Source organism: Micropterus salmoides, unplaced genomic scaffold (genome assembly GCF_014851395.1).
Source record: "Micropterus salmoides isolate LMB-PRFRI ecotype aquatic unplaced genomic scaffold, ASM1485139v1 Ms_hic_scaffold_21, whole genome shotgun sequence".
In the NCBI taxonomy this organism is placed as follows: Eukaryota; Metazoa; Chordata; class Actinopteri; order Centrarchiformes; family Centrarchidae; genus Micropterus; species Micropterus salmoides.
In genome coordinates, this window is record NW_024041262.1 from 21,476,207 (window position 1) to 21,501,304 (window position 25,098).

The following is a 25,098-nucleotide window of genomic DNA, read 5'->3' on the forward strand; positions in this document are numbered from 1 at the left end:
TAGACTGCACAGTTTACAGACATGTTTCTTCGCTCAGTCTGTCAAACTGGTCAAAATCACAGTTTTAGTTCTCAGTCATGAAACTGATGAGATTTTCTCTTTTAAGCTCTGTGCAGTTACAGGCTGAGCTCTGAAAGTGAAAACAGAGCAATGAAACTGACAAATGATTGCACTGCAGCAGCTAATTCATAATGTCTGATGTAATACATGTGTGTTTGTTTTGTCAGCTCGCCAATGTTGTGTTTTTTATTGTATAATACAGTAACAAAAACTGACTTGTGCTTGTACTCTCTGTGTTACTAATCATTTTTAATTCTCTGACCTTATCATATATTGTCAATTCTGCCTTCTACCTTATGTGTAAGTACTGGACATGATCATCACGCAAGTTTTACTCGAAATCTGAACAAGGCCCCACGTGTTCCTGCATGTTGTTTGATTTAACTCATTAAAAGGAAAGTCTGCATCCCTTTTGTTTATGTGACAGGAATAAAAACAATGAGAACATTTCTATTTGCTGGAGAAAGTATGATTTTTATTAGGCCTACATAATAAATATTAGAATTTTTGATTTTGCTGAATGCAAATAATAAAAAAAAAAGACGTTCATCAACATCAATAAATACATTATCATCTGAATTATACAAACAAATCAATAATTAGAAAAATACATATTTGAATAAATAGATAAATAAATAAACAGACTTCATGTAAGCAAATAACTTCACACATTCTTAATCTGAAAACAATATAAAGAAGTTCTGTAGAATATCAACCAATCAACTAATAAACTGCTTCATAAATAAATAAATGAATTGATAAATAAATAAGCTTTGTGTAAGCAAATAAATGAACACGTTAATCTGACAGATTTTAGTTGGTGGTGAGTAGAGATGAAACCAGCAGGTCGGCTCTCGTCAGATGGTCTCTAATTTCCTTCCTGACCAGCTCCCAGGCTTCAGCACCGTGGCCCTACAGACAGAAGAATATTATCATTAAACATGATTGGATGGTTGGTAGGTTGGTAGGTAGGGAGGTAAATAGACAGACTTACCATTTGCTCTAGGACGTGGCGTGAGAGTCTCTTGAAATACATGTGCAGCTTCTTGTTCTTCTTTTTGTGGCCGTGGCTCCCAATCTAAATTTTAAAAAGTAAAAATGATTACAAATAGGATATCAGTCAAAGAATATTGATTTTCAAGTTGTTAAGGGAACCAGTGAGGCTTCGTTAATCCACACTGAGACTCACACAGGAGCGAAGGCCGTCAGCCTGCTGGGTTACAACATTGAGAAAGTCCTCCAGTGTCCTCTCCTCCCATGATGCAGAGCTGTGATCCTCCTCAAACAGAGCAGCCGCCTCCTCCAGAATCTGAACTGTGAAGCCAAGTTTCTCCTCAGCCTGGAAGAAGAAATAGAAGAAGAAGAAGAAGAAATAGAAGAAGAAGGTCACATATTACTGTAGCGTTACATTCATTCCACTTTTTGAGTGGAAAACTTAACAACAGATTTAATAATCTCTGAAAAGCATTCATCTCATTAAAGATAAACAAATCAAGTCATGTCTTTGGCTTCTTCTATTTTGCATTTAGACAAAAGTTGAGGATGACTCACTGATGCTTTGGACGCCTGGCTGTACAGATCATAAGGGAAGGCTGCAGTGCTCTTCACTTCAGCATCCCCAGTGGTGTTAGTTGAATTGTTCTCCTGCATCAAACAAATAAACACACAGGTCATGCTCTGAAGTAAAAAGACAGAAATGAATAATATAAATGAATCAACTTACCATCCTGTCTAGTAGCTCCAAAGACTTTTCACTGTGCTGACTGAATTTGTGATCCATCCATCTGCAGCTGAGGGAGGAGGCTGCACTGTACAGACTGAGAAGCAGGCAAACAGAGAAAATCCTGTTGAGCATTTTTAGAAGGTAGAATTTGCCTTTGGAAGGAGCAAATACTGATTTCTCTTGTGTGTTGTGTTGCAGCAGACCTGCAGCACCTCATTTATAGGAGGCAGCTATTTCACTTTCCATACACCTGAGGTAACACGGGATTCCACGGCATTCACTACTGTTCTAATGAGAAAACAAATCTCCTACGATAAAAGCTTAAACAAACCACCGCAAAGCTAGAATATCATGCCCGGGAGCTACATATTAAGAGAGGCTTCTATTGTAATAGCCTATGGAAAAACACATTATACAATACTTTTCAAATACAAAGACAAACACACCTCGTTATTCATAATACTGGAATAGTTTACTTTCGATCCTATCGGAGGTAGCCTATATTATTATTACCTCATAGGCCTAGCGTATATTAAAATTATTGAAATTTTTCAGGCCAAACAGAAAAGTGTAGACACATTGAATTGTCCTTGAATGAAATCTCGCTTACTGAGAATAATTTAGGCTATTTTAACATTTATTTAGGCCTACCTATTACATTTTGTTTGTCTAGAAGACTGTTTCAAATTTTACAGATTTCTGATTATGTCATCTGATTTTAATGCCGGTGTTATGCCGAGTTTTGCATGCACCTCCAAAAACTGCTTTTAAACGCTATAGCCTAATATCCTTTGTGGGGTACATCAATGGTGATAAATTAATCGATGTATATATTTTATGAACGTTTAGAGTCCTTAATAATGTATTACACTCTGTAGAAGAAGCATTCCTTTGATTCAGCAAACATATGTGGTGATTACCGCGTTTGATCAATGAGCACAACAAATTGTCTGAAAAGACCGTAAGAGGTGGATGCATAATTCGGCAGAACAGATGTTGTAGGCTACCTGCCGAGATTTGCATCCACCTCGTTTCTCAGCAGCGTTGCTACCCTCGAGGTGCATGTAATTCTCGGCAGGCATGCAGAATTCCGCACAACACCGGACCATCATTTCGTCTCTTTAGAATTGCATCATAAGTTCTGTGTGGATTCATAATAATCATTAATGAATTGCACTGTGTCCAGTAGGTGCCATGAAAAGGAGAAGCAGAGAGAAAATGAAAGCGCCTCCGTGACTGCGGCCTGTGGTGTGACGCGCGTCCATATGAATGAATGGTGCGTGACATTTCACGTTGTTTTCAGTACATCTCTGCTTAACCGTGAGAACCAGAAAACCTGTGAACTTCCACCTATGAACTTCCATATTACAGCACATTTTCAGCCTGATACTAATAAAATGAAAATGACATAGAATTAGAATCTGGACCTGTAACTCTAACTCATGAGATGGAGGAAGAGGCCTGTAGGTAAACACTTAGATAGGCCTTTTTTTGATCCACAGAGGGGATAGCATCTATTCAGGCCAGATACCCCAGATTTCCTTTCAGTCCCATGGGTTGGTTTTGTGATGTCAATGTTTCAGAAACCATTATAGCAGATGGCATTAAACTATTTTAATTCCTGGAGCTCATTTATTTTTTTACTCCATAAACTGGCCGTTTAAAAGGTCTGCACAGTTGCTGCATTATTAATTTAAAACCTTTGAGGTATTTATAAATAGTCTTCTTCTCTATCCTCTGTATGTATTCTGTTTTACTGCAATCCTACTGATGAATTTCATTTTATCACCCCTGGATAATCATCACCAACATGCAGCATTGCCATTTGGCCTCTGAAAGCTTTGCGGATAATAGATTTATCTATATCTGAGTTTCTTCGTCTGTTATATGGGGATGTTCTATACAAATAATCTGCAACCATGAAATTCCTTGTATGCTTTACTATTCATCACTGTGTGATGATGCACATTTATGAAATATTGTGTCTTTTATCAAAAAGTTGGCTGGTCGTGTAAAAATGTAACACTAGGAGAAATCTTTAGAACTCCTGGTTTGTCTGTATATAACTGTATTTTTTGAAATGCCACCGATTCTTCTGTTTTAGCTTTTAACTTTTAAAACAGGACATTTTTTAAATTACTCTTACACAACTAATATTAGTATTCAGATATAAAAAGATTTTCAAAGATTTTTTAAACATCTTTCAGTTCAGTTCAAGGACAGAATTAAGTACAGATAAACAGAAAGTAAAAATAATAACAATAATTATAAGTAGGCTAAGTAAAACTAAAATAAAGACAGAATTACAAGGCAAGAGAGATATATTGGTGTGATTAGTGGCAGAACAGCCAGCTGGTATAGTTTACATAAACATCAAACCAGACTTATATATATGATTAAGCAATGATACTCAATATATAATGCATTAAAACAGTATAACATACAAACATAATATAGTACAATATAATGTGCTGTCAGTTCAACCTTTATTGTTCTACCAGGGAAAATCTGATTTGCAACAGGGTTAAAACAAACATACAACTATGAGATACAGTATAGGGTGACATGTAGTAGCACATGGTTTGATGCAGCAATATAGTAGTATATATATAATATATAATATATATAATAGAATATAACAGTAGCCTAATTGTACTTTACTTGAGTATTTTGATTTCATGCTACTTTATAGTTCGACATCACTACAATTCAGAGGCAATATGTACTTTTTACTTCACCACATTAATTTGATAACTTTAGTGACTTGTTATTTTACATTTTTTAACAGGTTTAGGGTTGAGCAGGTTGGAGGACCCAAACGCAGGACACAAAGCAGGTTCAGTTCAGAAAGGTTTATTTAAACACAAAGCGAGCACACTTAGAGTGCCTGAGTCCATAATCCAAATTAAGGTGATCTACTGAAAAATCCAAAGAAAGAAGGGAAACTGGATGACACAACGAGACAGAGCAAGGCAGGCTACATACTACAACTCACTGCAATGACCAGAGCAGGACTGATGGGAAACTAGCAAGCACATAGACACACAGGTACTAACGAGCAGGGCGGGAGCAACACAGGTGACAGACATGAGACTAATGAGACACAGGCAGGCAGAGAGAAAGCAGCGGAAAACACTGAGACACTAACGGAAGCAAAACACAAGACAAGACTCTAACTGGAACTCAAAACCCTGAACAGACCAAACAGACCAAGTTACTGAGAAATACAGTCAACTCCACAAGACAGAACAGATTACCACCGAGTGATCATAACCAAATGAATAAATGAAACTGGCAGGGAACATAAACTGACAACAGACAGAAACCAATCATGACAGTAGGTAAACTAATGATAATAACCAGGTAGAAATAGAATCAAACAAGAACTAAGGCAGGCACCAATAATATCAAAATAAGACAGAACGGATCAGAATAATATAAATAAACTAATCCAGAACAGACAGATCATAAATAATACACATAAACTACAGCCAACGGGGAAAACAAACGAGGATTACACAAAATACAGAGCAGAAATAGCCAAAATAAAGCAGACACAGAACAGGGGGTAAATACAAAGACATTAACTAAGACACAGAGCTAAAATGCAAGAATAAACCAAGATCCGAGACAGAACAGTTACTAAGTGAGCTAAACGTGCAAATGAACAAAGAAAACAACAACAAGGTTAAACAGAGGAAACACAAGACAAGGAACAAAACCCCAAAACAGAAAACACGGGCTGAACTATAATAGAGCAGACAAGGTAGACAAGATAACAAAACAACACAAACAGACTCCCCAACAAGACACAGACAGGATCAGACCAACAAGCAAAAACACCCAGAGTAAACTGGACACAGGACAACAGACAGGACTGAACCCAAAACACAGACTAAATAACAGATACCGAACTGACCAACAAACAAACTCACAGAGACCCAAACTAAACAGGGCCGATCAGACAGGCGCTGTGACACATTTACATGTTCAGATTAGTAATATAATATAATCAGTATATAAACACTTATGATGTAATATGGTAGATTAAGATTTATTGATCCCCGGGTGGAAATTCACAATCTACCCACCAGTTAAGTAATTTAAATTAGCTCCACTTCCATCAGCTGCATTATTAAAGTGATGTACACATTAATACCTCAATAATCATAATCCAATATAATAATAACAATAACAATAACAATAACAATAATAATAATAATAATAATAATAATATATTGTTATTATTGTTATTATTATTATGGAATCCGTGCATGGTACAGTTGTCTCTCTTGTTCATCTTTAAGCTAGACTGATTGAATTAAGTTTTCAAACTGCATATTACTGTAAAAGGATGTTGTCTCCAGCTGGTAGCATTACTACAGACTCCCTTCCATGTTTTATTTGGAGAATATCAACCTGCATCTAACAAAACATTTAGAGTCCCACAGGTTAGACTGCACAGAAAACAGACATGTTTCTTCCCTCAGTCCGTCAAACTGGTCAAAATCAGAGTTTCAGTTCTCAGTCATGAAACTGATGAGCTTTTTTCTTTTAAGCTCTGTGCAGTTACAGCAATGAAACTGACAAATGTGGAGGCAGTGACTGAGTAGAGGATAAGAGGGAAGCAGAAAGTCATTGTGGACAACCCCTCTCATCCTCTCTATGCTGAGCTGAGGCAGCTCAGGAGCTCCTTCAACCACAGACTCATCCAGCCCCAAGCCTCAAAGAGCTTTGGAGGCTCATTTGCGCTATCAGCCATCAGGCTCCACAACACCACAGCACCAAACTGACGGACTATTCCTGATTAAATTTCAGACATTTATCTGGTTGTAAATGATTATTATTGATTGTATAGTGTAAATAGCGTGTTACAGTTTTTCTCAGTCGCTTTGGTGCATTTCTCACATCACTATTAACATTTGCACAACAGTTAGTTCAACCTCCGAAACATTTAGTCATTTGTGCACATCATAGTAGCAGCTTCTCATTTCTTCCAACAAATTGCAAATGCTTTTTGACATGCATCAATTGCTTTCATACAACTCTCTGCTGTTTTATAACATTATTATTTCCTTATGTCATATCAGTCAAAATTAACTATACTTGTGAATGCTGAATAGTCATTCCATATAAAACTAATAGTCCTCATTTCATTGCTTGAGTCATTACATACAAAAATGTTGAACTAGTTTTCAAAATCTGTCAAGCAAATTTTACACATTTTTTAAAATCTTCTTTTTCCTGAAAATGTCTCCTAAATTGAGCAATTTCTCTCAGGTGAAACTCGGCTTTCACTGATGAGAAGGGGTGTTTGGAGCATTAGTTGCAACCAATGATAAGCCACTTCTCTACAGTCACTCGTGGAAGAGGGGTGAGGGTACGGGGAGGAAGGGGAAGGGGACAAAACAGGGGAAGAGGAAGAAGAGGCCAAGTACATAGGCGGATTCCTGATGAAATCTGGGCTACAATTGTGGATCATGTTGTCAATCACGGCCTCACAATGGCTGAGGATGGTCGAAGGGTGTAGCCAAATGTTGGCTAATAATTAAATTATTCAAACATTTGTGTAACAAACAGGTGTGTATAAATGGACAGTAATTCAGCACTAAACAATCTGCACTGCACTACTGTCATTGTCATACATGAAGCTTGCAGTGGGACAAGAACAAGAACAGCTCCCTCTTCTGTAATAAAGCATGTACTGGAGCTGGAGGCCAGGGAACCGCTGCATACATTCATATACCTTGATGAGGCGGGTTTCATCTGGCAAAAGGTAGAAGACGAGGAAGGAATCGCATTGGACAGAGAGCAACCATTGATGTCCCAGGACAACGACGAGGGAATATTACTATGTGTGCAGCCAACTCAGAAAACGGCGTCCTCACCCATATCCCCCGTCTTGGTCCATACAACACACAACATCTGCTGACTTTTTTAGACACTCTTTACAGGGACATAATCCCTGAGAATGAGAGGGGTCTAACTAGAGACCATCTGATCAAGCATGTTGTTGTTTGGGATAATGTGCGGTCTCACCACTCAGATGTCGTCAGACAGTTTGCAGCACATGATAGGATGCTGGTGGAATATCTCCCTCCCTACTCACCATTCCTAAATCCAATAGAGGAGTTTTTCTCTTCCTGGAGGTGGAAGGTATACGGCCGGCATCCACATACCCAAATGGACCTGCTAGCGGCCATGGCTGCAGCATGTGATGACATCACAGCAGAGTCCTGCAGAGGGTGGATTCGCCCCTCGAGGAGACACTTTCCTCGCTGCATTGCAAGAGATGATATTCGCTGTGATGTAGATGAAACTATGTGGCCAGACAGAGAGGAACGTCTGGATGTGCATGAATGATTTACAGTACTATGTATGTTGTATGTTCAGTTCCAATATGTACTGCAATATTGTTTACAGTTGTGCACAGCTCTACCCAAAGGGAGTTTGTGTTTGTTGTGAGTAAGGGTGTATTTTTTCTTTTGCACAATGTTGTGAACAAATTAGAATTGCAAAGAGGATATGCGGTAAAAATGTGAAACACATATTCAGTGTCTTGTACTCAGTTGCCTCACTAAATACTTTACTGTAGTTTTCAAATGGCTGTGCAAATAGTATACAGTGCTGTCTTGAGCATTTTCAGGTAGTGTCACCAAGACTTTTTTGCGTTGGAAAACATTTACAGAGTAAACTGTCATAATGGAAACATGACAAAGTCATTTGACTATCTTGTTCATAAACAATGGTGTCAGGACTTTTCTTCTTGATGACACTGACACTGAATACTTGCTTTCGATTAATGAGCTATCCATTTTGAGCAAGTGACAAGCTTTGCAGGTTATCAACTAGGTTTTTCAGTTTGTACTAATTGTACTGTATTAACTGTTGTGCAAATGCAAATAGTTATGTGAGAAATGCACCAAAGCAACTGAGAAAAACTGGAATAAAGTTATATCTTATCTCTTATCTTATGTGTAAGTACTGGACATGATCATCACGCAAGTTTTACTAGAAATCTGAACAAGGCCCCACATGTTCCTGCATGTTGTTTGATTTAACTCATGAAAAGGAAAGTCTGCATCCCTTTTGTTTATGTGACAGGAATAAAAACAATGAGAACATTTCTATTTGCTGGAAAAAGTATGAATTTTATTAGGTCTACATAATAAATATTTTGATTTTGCTGAATGCAAATTAAAAAAATAAAGATGTTCATCAACATCAATAAATACATTATCATCTGAATTATACAAACAAATCAATAATTAGAAAAATACATATTTGAATAAATAGATAAATAAATAAACAGACTTCATGTAAGCAAATAATTTAACACATTCTTAATCTGAAAACAATATAAAGAAGTTCTGTAGAATATCAACAATCAACTAATAAACTGCTTCATAAATAAATAAATGAATTGATAAATAAATAAGCTTTGTGTAAGCAAATAAATGAACACGTTAATCTGACAGATTTTAGTTGGTGGTGAGTAGAGATGAAACCAGCAGGTCGGCTCTCGTCAGATGGTCTCTAATTTCCTTCCTGACCAGCTCCCAGGCTTCAGCACCGTGGCCCTACAGACAGAAGAATATTATCATTAAACATGATTGGATGGTTGGTTGGTTGGTAGGTAGGGAGGTAAATAGACAGACTTACCATTTGCTCTAGGACGTGGCGTGAGAGTCTCTTGAAATACATGTGCAGCTTCTTGTTCTTCTTCTTGTGGCCGTGGCTCCCAATCTAAATTTTAAAAAGTAAAAATGATTACAAATAGGATATCAGTCAAAGAATATTGATTTTTAAATTGTTAAGGGAACCAGTGAGGCTTCGTTAATCCACACTGAGACTCACACAGGAGCGAAGGCCGTCAGCCTGCTGGGTTACAACACTGAGAAAGTCCTCCAGTGTCCTCTCCTCCCATGATGCAGAGCTGTGATCCTCCTCAAACAGAGCAGCCGCCTCCTCCAGAATCTGAACTGTGAAGCCAAGTTTCTCCTCAGCCTGGAAGAAGAAATAGAAGAAGAAGAAGAAATAGAAGAAGAAGAAAATCAGTCTTACAGTAGGTAGATTCATTCCACTTTTTGAGTGGAAAACTTAACAACAGATTTAATAATCTCTGAAAATCATTCCTCTCATTAAAGATAAACAAATCAAGTCATGTCTTTGGCTTCTTCTATTTTGCATTTAGACAAAAGTTGAGGATGACTCACTGATGCTTTGGACGCCTGGCTGTACAGATCATAAGGGAAGGCTGCAGTGTTCTTCACTTCAGCATCCCCAGTGGTGTTAGTTGAATTGTTCTCCTGCATCATACAAATAAACACACAGGTCATGCTCTGAAGTAAAAAGACAGTAAAGTAAATTCATTAAATATAGATACTTTGAATAATATAAATGAAGCAACTTACCATCCTGTCTAGTAGCTCCAAAGACTTTTCACTGTGCTGACTGAATTTGTGATCCATCCATCTGCAGCTGAGGGAGGAGGCTGCACTGTACAGACTGAGAAGCAGGCAAACAGAGAAAATCCTGTTGAGCATTTTTAGAAGGTAGAATTCGCCTTTGGAAGGAGCAAATACTGATTTCTCTTGTGTGTTGTGTTGCAGCAGACCTGCAGCACCTCATTTATAGGAGGCAGCTATTTCACTTTCCATACACCTGAGGTAACACGGGATTCCACGGTATTCACTACTGTTCTAATGAGAAAACAAATCTCCTACGATAAAAGCTTAAACAAACCACCGCAAAGCTAGAATATCATGCCCGGGAGCTACATATTAAGAGAGGCTTCTATTGTAATAGCCTATGGAAAAACACATTATACAATACTTTTCAAATACAAAGACAAACACACCTCGTTATTCATAATACTGGAATAGTTTACTTTCGATCCTATCGGAGGTAGCCTATATTATTATTACCTCATAGGCCTAGCCTATATTAAAATTATTGAAATTTTTCAGGCCAAAGAGAAAATTGTAGACACATTGAATAGTCCTTGAATGAAATCTCGCTTACTGAGAATAATTTAGGCTATTTTAACATTTATTTAGGCCTACCTATTACATTTTGTTTGTCTAGAAGACTGTTTCAAATTTTGAAATGCTGATATCCTTTTCCCGAGTTTTGTGGTACATCAATGGTGATAAATTAATCGATGTATATATTTTATGAACGTTTAGAGTCCTTAATAATGTATTACACTCTGTAGAAGAAGCATTCCTTTTGATTCAGCAAACATATGTGGTGATTACCGCGTTTGATCAATGAGCACAACAAATTGTCTGAAAAGACCGTAAGAGGTGGATGCATAATTCGGCAGAACAGATGTTGTAGGCTACCTGCCGAGATTTGCATCCACCTCGTTTCTCAGCAGCGTTGCTACCCTCGAGGTGCATGTAATTCTCGGCAGGCATGCAGAATTCCGCACAACACCGGACCATCATTTCGTCTCTTTAGAATTGCATCATAAGTTCTGTGTGGATTCATAATAATCATTAATGAATTGCACTGTGTCCAGTAGGTGCCATGAAAAGGAGAAGCAGAGAGAAAATGAAAGCGCCTCCGTGACTGCGGCCTGCGGTGCGACGCGCGTCCATATGAATGAATGGTGTGTTTCACGTTGTTTTCAGTACATCTCTGCTTAACCGTGAGAACCAGAAAACCTGTGAACTTCCACCTATGAACTTCCATATTACAGCACATTTTCAGCCTGATACTAATAAAATGAAAATGACATAGAATTAGAATCTGGACCTGTAACTCTAACTCATGAGATGGAGGAAGAGGCCTGTAGGTAAACACTTAGATAGGCCTTTTTTTGATCCACAGAGGGGATAGCATCTATTCAGGCCAGATACCCCAGATTTCCTTTCAGTCCCATGGGTCGGTTTTGTGATGTCAATGTTTCAGAAACCATTATAGCAGATGGCATTAAACTATTTTAATTCCTGGAGCTCATTTATTTTTTTACTCCATAAACTGGCCGTTTAAAAGGTCTGCACAGTTGCTGCATTATTAATTTGAAACCTTTGGGGTATTTATAAATAGTCTTCTTCTCTATCCTCTGTATGTATTCTGTTTTACTGCAATCCTACTGATGAATTTCATTTTATCACCCCTGGATAATCATCACCAACATGCAGCATTGCCATTTGGCCTCTGAAAGCTTTGCGGATAATAGATTTATCTATATCTGTTAAATCTTAGAGTTTCTTCGTCTGTTATATGGGGATGTTCTATACAGATAATCTGCCATCATGAAATTCCTTGTATGCTTTACTGTTCATCACTGTGTGATGATGCACATTTATGAAATATTGTGTCTTTTATCAAAAAGTTGGCTGGTCGTGTAAAAATGTAACACTAGGAGAAATCTTTAGAACTCCTGGTTTGTCTGTATATAACTGTATTTTTTGAAATGCCACCGATTCTTCTGTTTTAGCTTTTAACTTTTAAAACAGGACATTTTTTAAATTACTCTTACACAACTAATATTAGTATTCAGATATAAAAAGATTTTCAAAGATTTTTTAAACATCTTTCAGTTCAGTTCAAGGACAGAATTAAGTACAGATAAACAGAAAGTAAAAATAATAACAATAATTATAAGTAGGCTAAGTAAAACTAAAATAAAGACAGAATTACAAGGCAAGAGAGATATATTGGTGTGATTAGTGGCAGAACAGCCAGCTGGTATAGTTTACATAAACATCAAACCAGACTTATATATATGATTAAGCAATGATACTCAATATATAATGCATTAAAACAGTATAACATACAAACATAATATAGTACAATATAATGTGCTGTCAGTTCAACCTTTATTGTTCTACCAGGGAAAATCTGATTTGCAACAGGGTTAAAACAAACATACAACTATGAGATACAGTATAGGGTGACATGTAGTAGCACATGGTTTGATGCAGCAATATAGTAGTATATATATATATATAGATATATAGAATAATATATATAATAGAATATAACAGTAGCCTAATTGTACTTTACTTGAGTATTTTGATTTCATGCTACTTTATAGTTCGACATCACTACAATTCAGAGGCAATATGTACTTTTTACTTCACCACATTAATTTGATAACTTTAGTGACTTGTTATTTTACATTTTTTAACAGGTTTAGGGTTGAGCAGGTTGGAGGACCCAAACGCAGGACACAAAGCAGGTTCAGTTCAGAAAGGTTTATTTAAACACAAAGCGAGCACACTTAGAGTGCCTGAGTCCATAATCCAAATTAAGGTGATCTACTGAAAAATCCAAAGAAAGAAGGGAAACTGGATGACACAACGAGACAGAGCAAGGCAGGCTACATACTACAACTCACTGCAATGACCAGAGCAGGACTGATGGGAAACTAGCAAGCACATAGACACACAGGTACTAACGAGCAGGGCGGGAGCAACACAGGTGACAGACATGAGACTAATGAGACACAGGCAGGCAGAGAGAAAGCAGCGGAAAACACTGAGACACTAACGGGAAGCAAAACACAAGACAAGACTCTAACTGGAACTCAAAACCCTGAACAGACCAAACAGACCAAGTTACTGAGAAATACAGTCAACTCCACAAGACAGAACAGATTACCACCGAGTGATCATAACCAAATGAATAAATGAAACTGGCAGGGAACATAAACTGACAACAGACAGAAACCAATCATGACAGTAGGTAAACTAATGATAATAACCAGGTAGAAATAGAATCAAACAAGAACTAAGGCAGGCACCAATAATATCAAAATAAGACAGAACGGATCAGAATAATATAAATAAACTAATCCAGAACAGACAGATCATAAATAATACACATAAACTACAGCCAACGGGGAAAACAAACGAGGATTACACAAAATACAGAGCAGAAATAGCCAAAATAAAGCAGACACAGAACAGGGGGTAAATACAAAGACATTAACTAAGACACAGAGCTAAAATGCAAGAATAAACCAAGATCCGAGACAGAACAGTTACTAAGTGAGCTAAACGTGCAAATGAACAAAGAAAACAACAACAAGGTTAAACAGAGGAAACACAAGACAAGGAACAAAACCCCAAAACAGAAAACACGGGCTGAACTATAATAGAGCAGACAAGGTAGACAAGATAACAAAACAACACAAACAGACTCCCCAACAAGACACAGACAGGATCAGACCAACAAGCAAAAACACCCAGAGTAAACTGGACACAGGACAACAGACAGGACTGAACCCAAAACACAGACTAAATAACAGATACCGAACTGACCAACAAACAAACTCACAGAGACCCAAACTAAACAGGGCCGATCAGACAGGCGCTGTGACACATTTACATGTTCAGATTAGTAATATAATATAATCAGTATATAAACACTTATGATGTAATATGGTAGATTAAGATTTATTGATCCCCGGGTGGAAATTCACAATCTACCCACCAGTTAAGTAATTTAAATTAGCTCCGCTTCCATCAGCTGCATTATTAAAGTGATGTACACATTAATACCTCAATAATCATAATCCAATATAATAATAACAATAACAATAACAATAACAATAACAATAATAATAATAATAATAATAATAATAAATAATAATAATAATAATAATAATAATAATAATAATAATATTGTTATTATTGTTATTATTATTATGGAATCCGTGCATGGTACAGTTGTCTCTCTTGTTCATCTTTAAGCTAGACTGATTGAATTAAGTTTTCAAACTGCATATTACTGTAAAAGGATGTTGTCTCCAGCTGGTAGCATTACTACAGACTCCCTTCCATGTTTTATTTGGAGAATATCAACCTGCATCTAACAAAACATTTAGAGTCCCACAGGTTAGACTGCACAGAAAACAGACATGTTTCTTCCCTCAGTCCGTCAAACTGGTCAAAATCAGAGTTTCAGTTCTCAGTCATGAAACTGATGAGCTTTTTTCTTTTAAGCTCTGTGCAGTTACAGCAATGAAACTGACAAATGTGGAGGCAGTGACTGAGTAGAGGATAAGAGGGAAGCAGAAAGTCATTGTGGACAACCCCTCTCATCCTCTCTATGCTGAGCTGAGGCAGCTCAGGAGCTCCTTCAACCACAGACTCATCCAGCCCCAAGCCTCAAAGAGCTTTGGAGGCTCATTTGCGCTATCAGCCATCAGGCTCCACAACACCACAGCACCAAACTGACGGACTATTCCTGATTAAATTTCAGACATTTATCTGGTTGTAAATGATTATTATTGATTGTATAGTGTAAATAGCGTGTTACAGTTTTTCTCAGTCGCTTTGGTGCATTTCTCACATCACTATTAACATTTGCACAACAGTTAGTTCAACCTCCGAAACATTTAGTCATTTGTGCACATCATAGTAGCAGCTTCTCATTTCTTCCAACAAATTGCAAATGCTTTTTGACATGCATCAATTGCTTTCATACAACTCTCTGCTGTTTTATAACATTATTATTTCCTTATGTCATATCAGTCAAAATTAACTATACTTGTGAATGCTGAATAGTCATTCCATATAAAACTAATAGTCCTCATTTCATTGCTTGAGTCATTACATACAAAAATGTTGAACTAGTTTTCAAAATCTGTCAAGCAAATTTTGCACATTTTTTAAAATCTTCTTTTTCCTGAAAATGTCTCCTAAATTGAGCAATTTCTCTCAGGTGAAACTCGGCTTTCACTGATGAGAAGGGGTGTTTGGAGCATTAGTTGCAACCAATGATAAGCCACTTCTCTACAGTCACTCGTGGAAGAGGGGTGAGGGTACGGGGAGGAAGGGGAAGGGGACAAAACAGGGGAAGAGGAAGAAGAGGCCAAGTACATAGGCGGATTCCTGATGAAATCTGGGCTACAATTGTGGATCATGTTGTCAATCACGGCCTCACAATGGCTGAGGATGGTCGAAGGGTGTAGCCAAATGTTGGCTAATAATTAAATTATTCAAACATTTGTGTAACAAACAGGTGTGTATAAATGGACAGTAATTCAGCACTAAACAATCTGCACTGCACTACTGTCATTATCATACATGAAGCTTGCAGTGGGACAAGAACAAGAACAGCTCCCTCTTCTGTAATAAAGCATGTACTGGAGCTGGAGGCCAGGGAACGCTGCATACATTCATATACCTTGATGAGGCGGGTTTCATCTGGCAAAAGGTAGAAGACGAGGAAGGAATCGCATTGGACAGAGAGCAACCATTGATGTCCCAGGACAACGACGAGGGAATATTACTATGTGTGCAGCCAACTCAGAAAACGGCGTCCTCACCCATATCCCCCGTCTTGGTCCATACAACACACAACATCTGCTGACTTTTTTAGACACTCTTTACAGGGACATAATCCCTGAGAATGAGAGGGGTCTAACTAGAGACCATCTGATCAAGCATGTTGTTGTTTGGGATAATGTGCGGTCTCACCACTCAGATGTCGTCAGACAGTTTGCAGCACATGATAGGATGCTGGTGGAATATCTCCCTCCCTACTCACCATTCCTAAATCCAATAGAGGAGTTTTTCTCTTCCTGGAGGTGGAAGGTATACGGCCGGCATCCACATACCCAAATGGACCTGCTAGCGGCCATGGCTGCAGCATGTGATGACATCACAGCAGAGTCCTGCAGAGGGTGGATTCGCCCCTCGAGGAGACACTTTCCTCGCTGCATTGCAAGAGATGATATTCGCTGTGATGTAGATGAAACTATGTGGCCAGACAGAGAGGAACGTCTGGATGTGCATGAATGATTTACAGTACTATGTATGTTGTATGTTCAGTTCCAATATGTACTGCAATATTGTTTACAGTTGTGCACAGCTCTACCCAAAGGGAGTTTGTGTTTGTTGTGAGTAAGGGTGTATTTTTTCTTTTGCACAATGTTGTGAACAAATTAGAATTGCAAAGAGGATATGCGGTAAAAATGTGAAACACATATTCAGTGTCTTGTACTCAGTTGCCTCACTAAATACTTTACTGTAGTTTTCAAATGGCTGTGCAAATAGTATACAGTGCTGTCTTGAGCATTTTCAGGTAGTGTCACCAAGACTTTTTTGCGTTGGAAAACATTTACAGAGTAAACTGTCATAATGGAAACATGACAAAGTCATTTGACTATCTTGTTCATAAACAATGGTGTCAGGACTTTTCTTCTTGATGACACTGACACTGAATACTTGCTTTCGATTAATGAGCTATCCATTTTGAGCAAGTGACAAGCTTTGCAGGTTATCAACTAGGTTTTTCAGTTTGTACTAATTGTACTGTATTAACTGTTGTGCAAATGCAAATAGTTATGTGAGAAATGCACCAAAGCAACTGAGAAAAACTGGAATAAAGTTATATCTTATCTCTTATCTTATGTGTAAGTACTGGACATGATCATCACGCAAGTTTTACTAGAAATCTGAACAAGGCCCCACATGTTCCTGCATGTTGTTTGATTTAACTCATGAAAAGGAAAGTCTGCATCCCTTTTGTTTATGTGACAGGAATAAAAACAATGAGAACATTTCTATTTGCTGGAAAAAGTATGAATTTTATTAGGTCTACATAATAAATATTTTGATTTTGCTGAATGCAAATTAAAAAAATAAAGATGTTCATCAACATCAATAAATACATTATCATCTGAATTATACAAACAAATCAATAATTAGAAAAATACATATTTGAATAAATAGATAAATAAATAAACAGACTTCATGTAAGCAAATAATTTAACACATTCTTAATCTGAAAACAATATAAAGAAGTTCTGTAGAATATCAAACAATCAACTAATAAACTGCTTCATAAATAAATAAATGAATTGATAAATAAATAAGCTTTGTGTAAGCAAATAAATGAACACGTTAATCTGACAGATTTTAGTTGGTGGTGAGTAGAGATGAAACCAGCAGGTCGGCTCTCGTCAGATGGTCTCTAATTTCCTTCCTGACCAGCTCCCAGGCTTCAGCACCGTGGCCCTACAGACAGAAGAATATTATCATTAAACATGATTGGATGGTTGGTTGGTTGGTAGGTAGGGAGGTAAATAGACAGACTTACCATTTGCTCTAGGACGTGGCGTGAGAGTCTCTTGAAATACATGTGCAGCTTCTTGTTCTTCTTCTTGTGGCCGTGGCTCCCAATCTAAATTTTAAAAAGTAAAAATGATTACAAATAGGATATCAGTCAAAGAATATTGATTTTTAAATTGTTAAGGGAACCAGTGAGGCTTCGTTAATCCACACTGAGACTCACACAGGAGCGAAGGCCGTCAGCCTGCTGGGTTACAACACTGAGAAAGTCCTCCAGTGTCCTCTCCTCCCATGATGCAGAGCTGTGATCCTCCTCAAACAGAGCAGCCGCCTCCTCCAGAATCTGAACTGTGAAGCCAAGTTTCTCCTCAGCCTGGAAGAAGAAATAGAAGAAGAAGAAGAAATAGAAGAAGAAGAAAATCAGTCTTACAGTAGGTAGATTCATTCCACTTTTTGAGTGGAAAACTTAACAACAGATTTAATAATCTCTGAAAATCATTCCTCTCATTAAAGATAAACAAATCAAGTCATGTCTTTGGCTTCTTCTATTTTGCATTTAGACAAAAGTTGAGGATGACTCACTGATGCTTTGGACGCCTGGCTGTACAGATCATAAGGGAAGGCTGCAGTGTTCTTCACTTCAGCATCCCCAGTGGTGTTAGTTGAATTGTTCTCCTGCATCATACAAATAAACACACAGGTCATGCTCTGAAGTAAAAAGACAGTAAAGTAAATTCATTAAATATAGATACTTTGAATAATATAAATGAAGCAACTTACCATCCTGTCTAGTAGCTCCAAAGACTTTTCACTGTGCTGACTGAATTTGTGATCCATCCATCTGCAGCTGAGGGAGGAGGCTGCACTGTACAGACTGAGAAGCAGGCAAACAGAGAAAATCCTGTTGAGCATTTTTAGAAGGTAGAATTCGCCTTTGGAAGGAGCAAATACTGATTTCTCTTGTGTGTTGTGTTGCAGCAGACCTGCAGCACCTCATTTATAGGAGGCAGCTATTTCACTTTCCATACACCTGAGGTAACACGGGATTCCACGGTATTCACTACTGTTCTAATGAGAAAACAAATCTCCTACGATAAAAGCTTAAACAAACCACCGCAAAGCTAGAATATCATGCCCGGGAGCTACATATTAAGAGAGGCTTCTATTGTAATAGCCTATGGAAAAACACATTATACAATACTTTTCAAATACAAAGACAAACACACCTCGTTATTCATAATACTGGAATAGTTTACTTTCGATCCTATCGGAGGTAGCCTATATTATTATTACCTCATAGGCCTAGCCTATATTAAAATTATTGAAATTTTTCAGGCCAAAGAGAAAATTGTAGACACATTGAATGTCCTTGAATGAAATCTCGCTTACTGAGAATAATTTAGGCTATTTTAACATTTATTTAGGCCTACCTATTACATTTTGTTTGTCTAGAAGACTGTTTCAAATTTTACAGATTTCTGATTATGTCATCTGATTTTAATGCCGGTGTTATCCCGAGTTTTGCATGCACCTCCAAAAACTGCTTTTAAACGCTATAGCCTAATATCCTTTGTGGGGTACATCAATGGTGATAATTAATCGAAGTATATATTTTATGAACGTTTAGAGTCCTTAATAATGTATTACACTCTGTAGAAGAAGCATTCCTTTTGATTCAGCAAACATATGTGGTGATTACCGCGTTTGATCAATGAGCACAACAAATTGTCTGAAAAGACCGTAAGAGGTGGATGCATAATTCGGCAGAACAGATGTTGTAGGCTACCTGCCGAGATTTGCATCCACCTCGTTTCTCAGCAGCGTTGCTACCCTCGAGGTGCATGTAATTCTCGGCAGGCATGCAGAATTCCGCACAACACCGGACCATCATTTCGTCTCTTTAGAATTGCATCATAAGTTCTGTGTGGATTCATAATAATCATTAATGAATTGCACTGTGTCCAGTAGGTGCCATGAAAAGGAGAAGCAGAGAGAAAATGAAAGCGCCTCCGTGACTGCGGCCTGCGGTGCGACGCGCGTCCATATGAATGAATGGTGTGTTTCACGTTGTTTTCAGTACATCTCTGCTTAACCGTGAGAACCAGAAAACCTGTGAACTTCCACCTATGAACTTCCATATTACAGCACATTTTCAGCCTGATACTAATAAAATGAAAATGACATAGAATTAGAATCTGGACCTGTAACTCTAACTCATGAGATGGAGGAAGAGGCCTGTAGGTAAACACTTAGATAGGCCTTTTTTTGATCCACAGAGGGGATAGCATCTATTCAGGCCAGATACCCCAGATTTCCTTTCAGTCCCATGGGTCGGTTTTGTGATGTCAATGTTTCAGAAACCATTATAGCAGATGGCATTAAACTATTTTAATTCCTGGAGCTCATTTATTTTTTTACTCCATAAACTGGCCGTTTAAAAGGTCTGCACAGTTGCTGCATTATTAATTTGAAACCTTTGGGGTATTTATAAATAGTCTTCTTCTCTATCCTCTGTATGTATTCTGTTTTACTGCAATCCTACTGATGAATTTCATTTTATCACCCCTGGATAATCATCACCAACATGCAGCATTGCCATTTGGCCTCTGAAAGCTTTGCGGATAATAGATTTATCTATATCTGTTAAATCTTAGAGTTTCTTCGTCTGTTATATGGGGATGTTCTATACAGATAATCTGCCATCATGAAATTCCTTGTATGCTTTACTGTTCATCACTGTGTGATGATGCACATTTATGAAATATTGTGTCTTTTATCAAAAAGTTGGCTGGTCGTGTAAAAATGTAACACTAGGAGAAATCTTTAGAACTCCTGGTTTGTCTGTATATAACTGTATTTTTTGAAATGCCACCGATTCTTCTGTTTTAGCTTTTAACTTTTAAAACAGGACATTTTTTAAATTACTCTTACACAACTAATATTAGTATTCAGATATAAAAAGATTTTCAAAGATTTTTTAAACATCTTTCAGTTCAGTTCAAGGACAGAATTAAGTACAGATAAACAGAAAGTAAAAATAATAACAATAATTATAAGTAGGCTAAGTAAAACTAAAATAAAGACAGAATTACAAGGCAAGAGAGATATATTGGTGTGATTAGTGGCAGAACAGCCAGCTGGTATAGTTTACATAAACATCAAACCAGACTTATATATATGATTAAGCAATGATACTCAGTGTTTGTATTAATATACAAATATATAATGCATTAAAACAGTATAACATACAAACATAATATAGTACAATATAATGTGCTGTCAGTTCAACCTTTATTGTTCTACCAGGGAAAATCTGATTTGCAACAGGGTTAAAACAAACATACAACTATGAGATACAGTATAGGGTGACATGTAGTAGCACATGGTTTGATGCAGCAATATAGTAGTATATATATATATAGAATAATATATATAATAGAATATAACAGTAGCCTAATTGTACTTTACTTGAGTATTTTGATTTCATGCTACTTTATAGTTCGACATCACTACAATTCAGAGGCAATATGTACTTTTTACTTCACCACATTAATTTGATAACTTTAGTGACTTGTTATTTTACATTTTTTAACAGGTTTAGGGTTGAGCAGGTTGGAGGACCCAAACGCAGGACACAAAGCAGGTTCAGTTCAGAAAGGTTTATTTAAACACAAAGCGAGCACACTTAGAGTGCCTGAGTCCATAATCCAAATTAAGGTGATCTACTGAAAAATCCAAAGAAAGAAGGGAAACTGGATGACACAACGAGACAGAGCAAGGCAGGCTACATACTACAACTCACTGCAATGACCAGAGCAGGACTGATGGGAAACTAGCAAGCACATAGACACACAGGTACTAACGAGCAGGGCGGGAGCAACACAGGTGACAGACATGAGACTAATGAGACACAGGCAGGCAGAGAGAAAGCAGTGGAAAACACTGAGACACTAACGGGAAGCAAAACACAAGACAAGACTCTAACTGGAACTCAAAACCCTGAACAGACCAAACAGACCAAGTTACTGAGAAATACAGTCAACTCCACAAGACAGAACAGATTACCACCGAGTGATCATAACCAAATGAATAAATGAAACTGGCAGGGAACATAAACTGACAACAGACAGAAACCAATCATGACAGTAGGTAAACTAATGATAATAACCAGGTAGAAATAGAATCAAACAAGAACTAAGGCAGGCACCAATAATATCAAAATAAGACAGAACGGATCAGAATAATATAAATAAACTAATCCAGAACAGACAGATCATAAATAATACACATAAACTACAGCCAACGGGGAAAACAAACGAGGATTACACAAAATACAGAGCAGAAATAGCCAAAATAAAGCAGACACAGAACAGGGGGTAAATACAAAGACATTAACTAAGACACAGAGCTAAAATGCAAGAATAAACCAAGATCCGAGACAGAACAGTTACTAAGTGAGCTAAACGTGCAAATGAACAAAGAAAACAACAACAAGGTTAAACAGAGGAAACACAAGACAAGGAACAAAACCCCAAAACAGAAAACACGGGCTGAACTATAATAGAGCAGACAAGGTAGACAAGATAACAAAACAACACAAACAGACTCCCCAACAAGACACAGACAGGATCAGACCAACAAGCAAAAACACCCAGAGTAAACTGGACACAGGACAACAGACAGGACTGAACCCAAAACACAGACTAAATAACAGATACCGAACTGACCAACAAACAAACTCACAGAGACCCAAACTAAACAGGGCCGATCAGACAGGCGCTGTGACACATTTACATGTTCAGATTAGTAATATAATATAATCAGTATATAAACACTTATGATGTAATATGGTAGATTAAGATTTATTGATCCCCGGGTGGAAATTCACAATCTACCCACCAGTTAAGTAATTTAAATTAGCTCCACTTCCATCAGCTGCATTATTAAAGTGATGTACACATTAATACCTCAATAATCATAATCCAATATAATAATAACAATAACAATAATAATAATAATAAATAAATAATAATAATAATAATAATAATAATAATAATAATAATAATAATAATAATAATAATAATATTGTTATTATTGTTATTATTATTATGGAATCCGTGCATGGTACAGTTGTCTCTCTTGTTCATCTTTAAGCTAGACTGATTGAATTAAGTTTTCAAACTGCATATTACTGTAAAAGGATGTTGTCTCCAGCTGGTAGCATTACTACAGACTCCCTTCCATGTTTTATTTGGAGAATATCAACCTGCATCTAACAAAACATTTAGAGTCCCACAGGTTAGACTGCACAGAAAACAGACATGTTTCTTCCCTCAGTCCGTCAAACTGGTCAAAATCAGAGTTTCAGTTCTCAGTCATGAAACTGATGAGCTTTTTTCTTTTAAGCTCTGTGCAGTTACAGCAATGAAACTGACAAATGTGGAGGCAGCGACTGAGTAGAGGATAAGAGGGAAGCAGAAAGTCATTGTGGACAACCCCTCTCATCCTCTCTATGCTGAGCTGAGGCAGCTCAGGAGCTCCTTCAACCACAGACTCATCCAGCCCCAAGCCTCAAAGAGCTTTGGAGGCTCATTTGCGCTATCAGCCATCAGACTCCACAACACCACAGCACCAAACTGACGGACTATTCCTGATTAAATTTCAGACATTTATCTGGTTGTAAATGATTATTATTGATTGTATAGTGTAAATAGCGTGTTACAGTTTTTCTCAGTCGCTTTGGTGCATTTCTCACATCACTATTAACATTTGCACAACAGTTAGTTCAACCTCCGAAACATTTAGTCATTTGTGCACATCATAGTAGCAGCTTCTCATTTCTTCCAACAAATTGCAAATGCTTTTTGACATGCATCAATTGCTTTCATACAACTCTCTGCTGTTTTATAACATTATTATTTCCTTATGTCATATCAGTCAAAATTAACTATACTTGTGAATGCTGAATAGTCATTCCATATAAAACTAATAGTCCTCATTTCATTGCTTGAGTCATTACATACAAAAATGTTGAACTAGTTTTCAAAATCTGTCAAGCAAATTTTACACATTTTTTAAAATCTTCTTTTTCCTGAAAATGTCTCCTAAATTGAGCAATTTCTCTCAGGTGAAACTCGGCTTTCACTGATGAGAAGGGGTGTTTGGAGCATTAGTTGCAACCAATGATAAGCCACTTCTCTACAGTCACTCGTGGAAGAGGGGTGAGGGTACGGGGAGGAAGGGGAAGGGGACAAAACAGGGGAAGAGGAAGAAGAGGCCAAGTACATAGGCGGATTCCTGATGAAATCTGGGCTACAATTGTGGATCATGTTGTCAATCACGGCCTCACAATGGCTGAGGATGGTCGAAGGGTGTAGCCAAATGTTGGCTAATAATTAAATTATTCAAACATTTGTGTAACAAACAGGTGTGTATAAATGGACAGTAATTCAGCACTAAACAATCTGCACTGCACTACTGTCATTATCATACATGAAGCTTGCATAAAGCATGTACTGGAGCTGGAGGCCAGGGAACCGCTGCATACATTCATATACCTTGATGAGGCGGGTTTCATCTGGCAAAAGTTAGAAGACGAGGAAGGAATCGCATTGGACAGAGAGCAACCATTGATGTCCCAGGACAACGACGAGGGAATATTACTATGTGTGCAGCCAACTCAGAAAACGGCGTCCTCACCCATATCCCCCGTCTTGGTCCATACAACACACAACATCTGCTGACTTTTTTAGACACTCTTTACAGGGACATAATCCCTGAGAATGAGAGGGGTCTAACTAGAGACCATCTGATCAAGCATGTTGTTGTTTGGGATAATGTGCGGTCTCACCACTCAGATGTCGTCAGACAGTTTGCAGCACATGATAGGATGCTGGTGGAATATCTCCCTCCCTACTCACCATTCCTAAATCCAATAGAGGAGTTTTTCTCTTCCTGGAGGTGGAAGGTATACGGCCGGCATCCACATACCCAAATGGACCTGCTAGCGGCCATGGCTGCAGCATGTGATGACATCACAGCAGAGTCCTGCAGAGGGTGGATTCGCCCCTCGAGGAGACACTTTCCTCGCTGCATTGCAAGAGATGATATTCGCTGTGATGTAGATGAAACTATGTGGCCAGACAGAGAGGAACGTCTGGATGTGCATGAATGATTTACAGTACTATGTATGTTGTATGTTCAGTTCCAATATGTACTGCAATATTGTTTACAGTTGTGCACAGCTCTACCCAAAGGGAGTTTGTGTTTGTTGTGAGT

At 37.7% G+C, this 25,098-nt stretch overlaps 3 protein-coding genes across 3 annotated transcripts; all 3 read right to left on the bottom strand.

The window, feature by feature from the left end:
• Nucleotides 1-707: 707 nt before the first annotated feature.
• On the bottom strand, nucleotides 708-2,271 carry LOC119916217 (interferon a3-like). The gene is made up of 5 exons (XM_038736149.1): nucleotides 1,784-2,271; nucleotides 1,612-1,704; nucleotides 1,250-1,399; nucleotides 1,055-1,138; nucleotides 708-972 (listed from the first exon to the last, which is right to left on the bottom strand). The coding sequence occupies exons 1-5, from the start codon at nucleotides 1,913-1,915 to the stop codon at nucleotides 874-876; spliced, it is 558 nt and encodes a 185-aa protein (XP_038592077.1). The 5' UTR covers nucleotides 1,916-2,271; the 3' UTR covers nucleotides 708-873.
• Nucleotides 2,272-9,192: 6,921 nt separating this feature from the next.
• LOC119916231 (interferon a3-like) lies at nucleotides 9,193-10,704 on the bottom strand. The gene is made up of 5 exons (XM_038736165.1): nucleotides 10,198-10,704; nucleotides 10,000-10,092; nucleotides 9,641-9,790; nucleotides 9,446-9,529; nucleotides 9,193-9,363 (listed from the first exon to the last, which is right to left on the bottom strand). Exons 1-5 carry the CDS (start codon nucleotides 10,327-10,329, stop codon nucleotides 9,265-9,267), a joined length of 558 nt encoding a protein of 185 aa, XP_038592093.1. The 5' UTR covers nucleotides 10,330-10,704; the 3' UTR covers nucleotides 9,193-9,264.
• Nucleotides 10,705-17,591: 6,887 nt separating this feature from the next.
• Nucleotides 17,592-18,900, bottom strand: LOC119916225 (interferon a3-like). Its single transcript, XM_038736159.1, has 5 exons — nucleotides 18,601-18,900; nucleotides 18,403-18,495; nucleotides 18,044-18,193; nucleotides 17,849-17,932; nucleotides 17,592-17,766 (listed from the first exon to the last, which is right to left on the bottom strand). The coding sequence occupies exons 1-5, from the start codon at nucleotides 18,730-18,732 to the stop codon at nucleotides 17,668-17,670; spliced, it is 558 nt and encodes a 185-aa protein (XP_038592087.1). The 5' UTR covers nucleotides 18,733-18,900; the 3' UTR covers nucleotides 17,592-17,667.
• Between the last annotated feature and the right edge of the window lie 6,198 nt (nucleotides 18,901-25,098).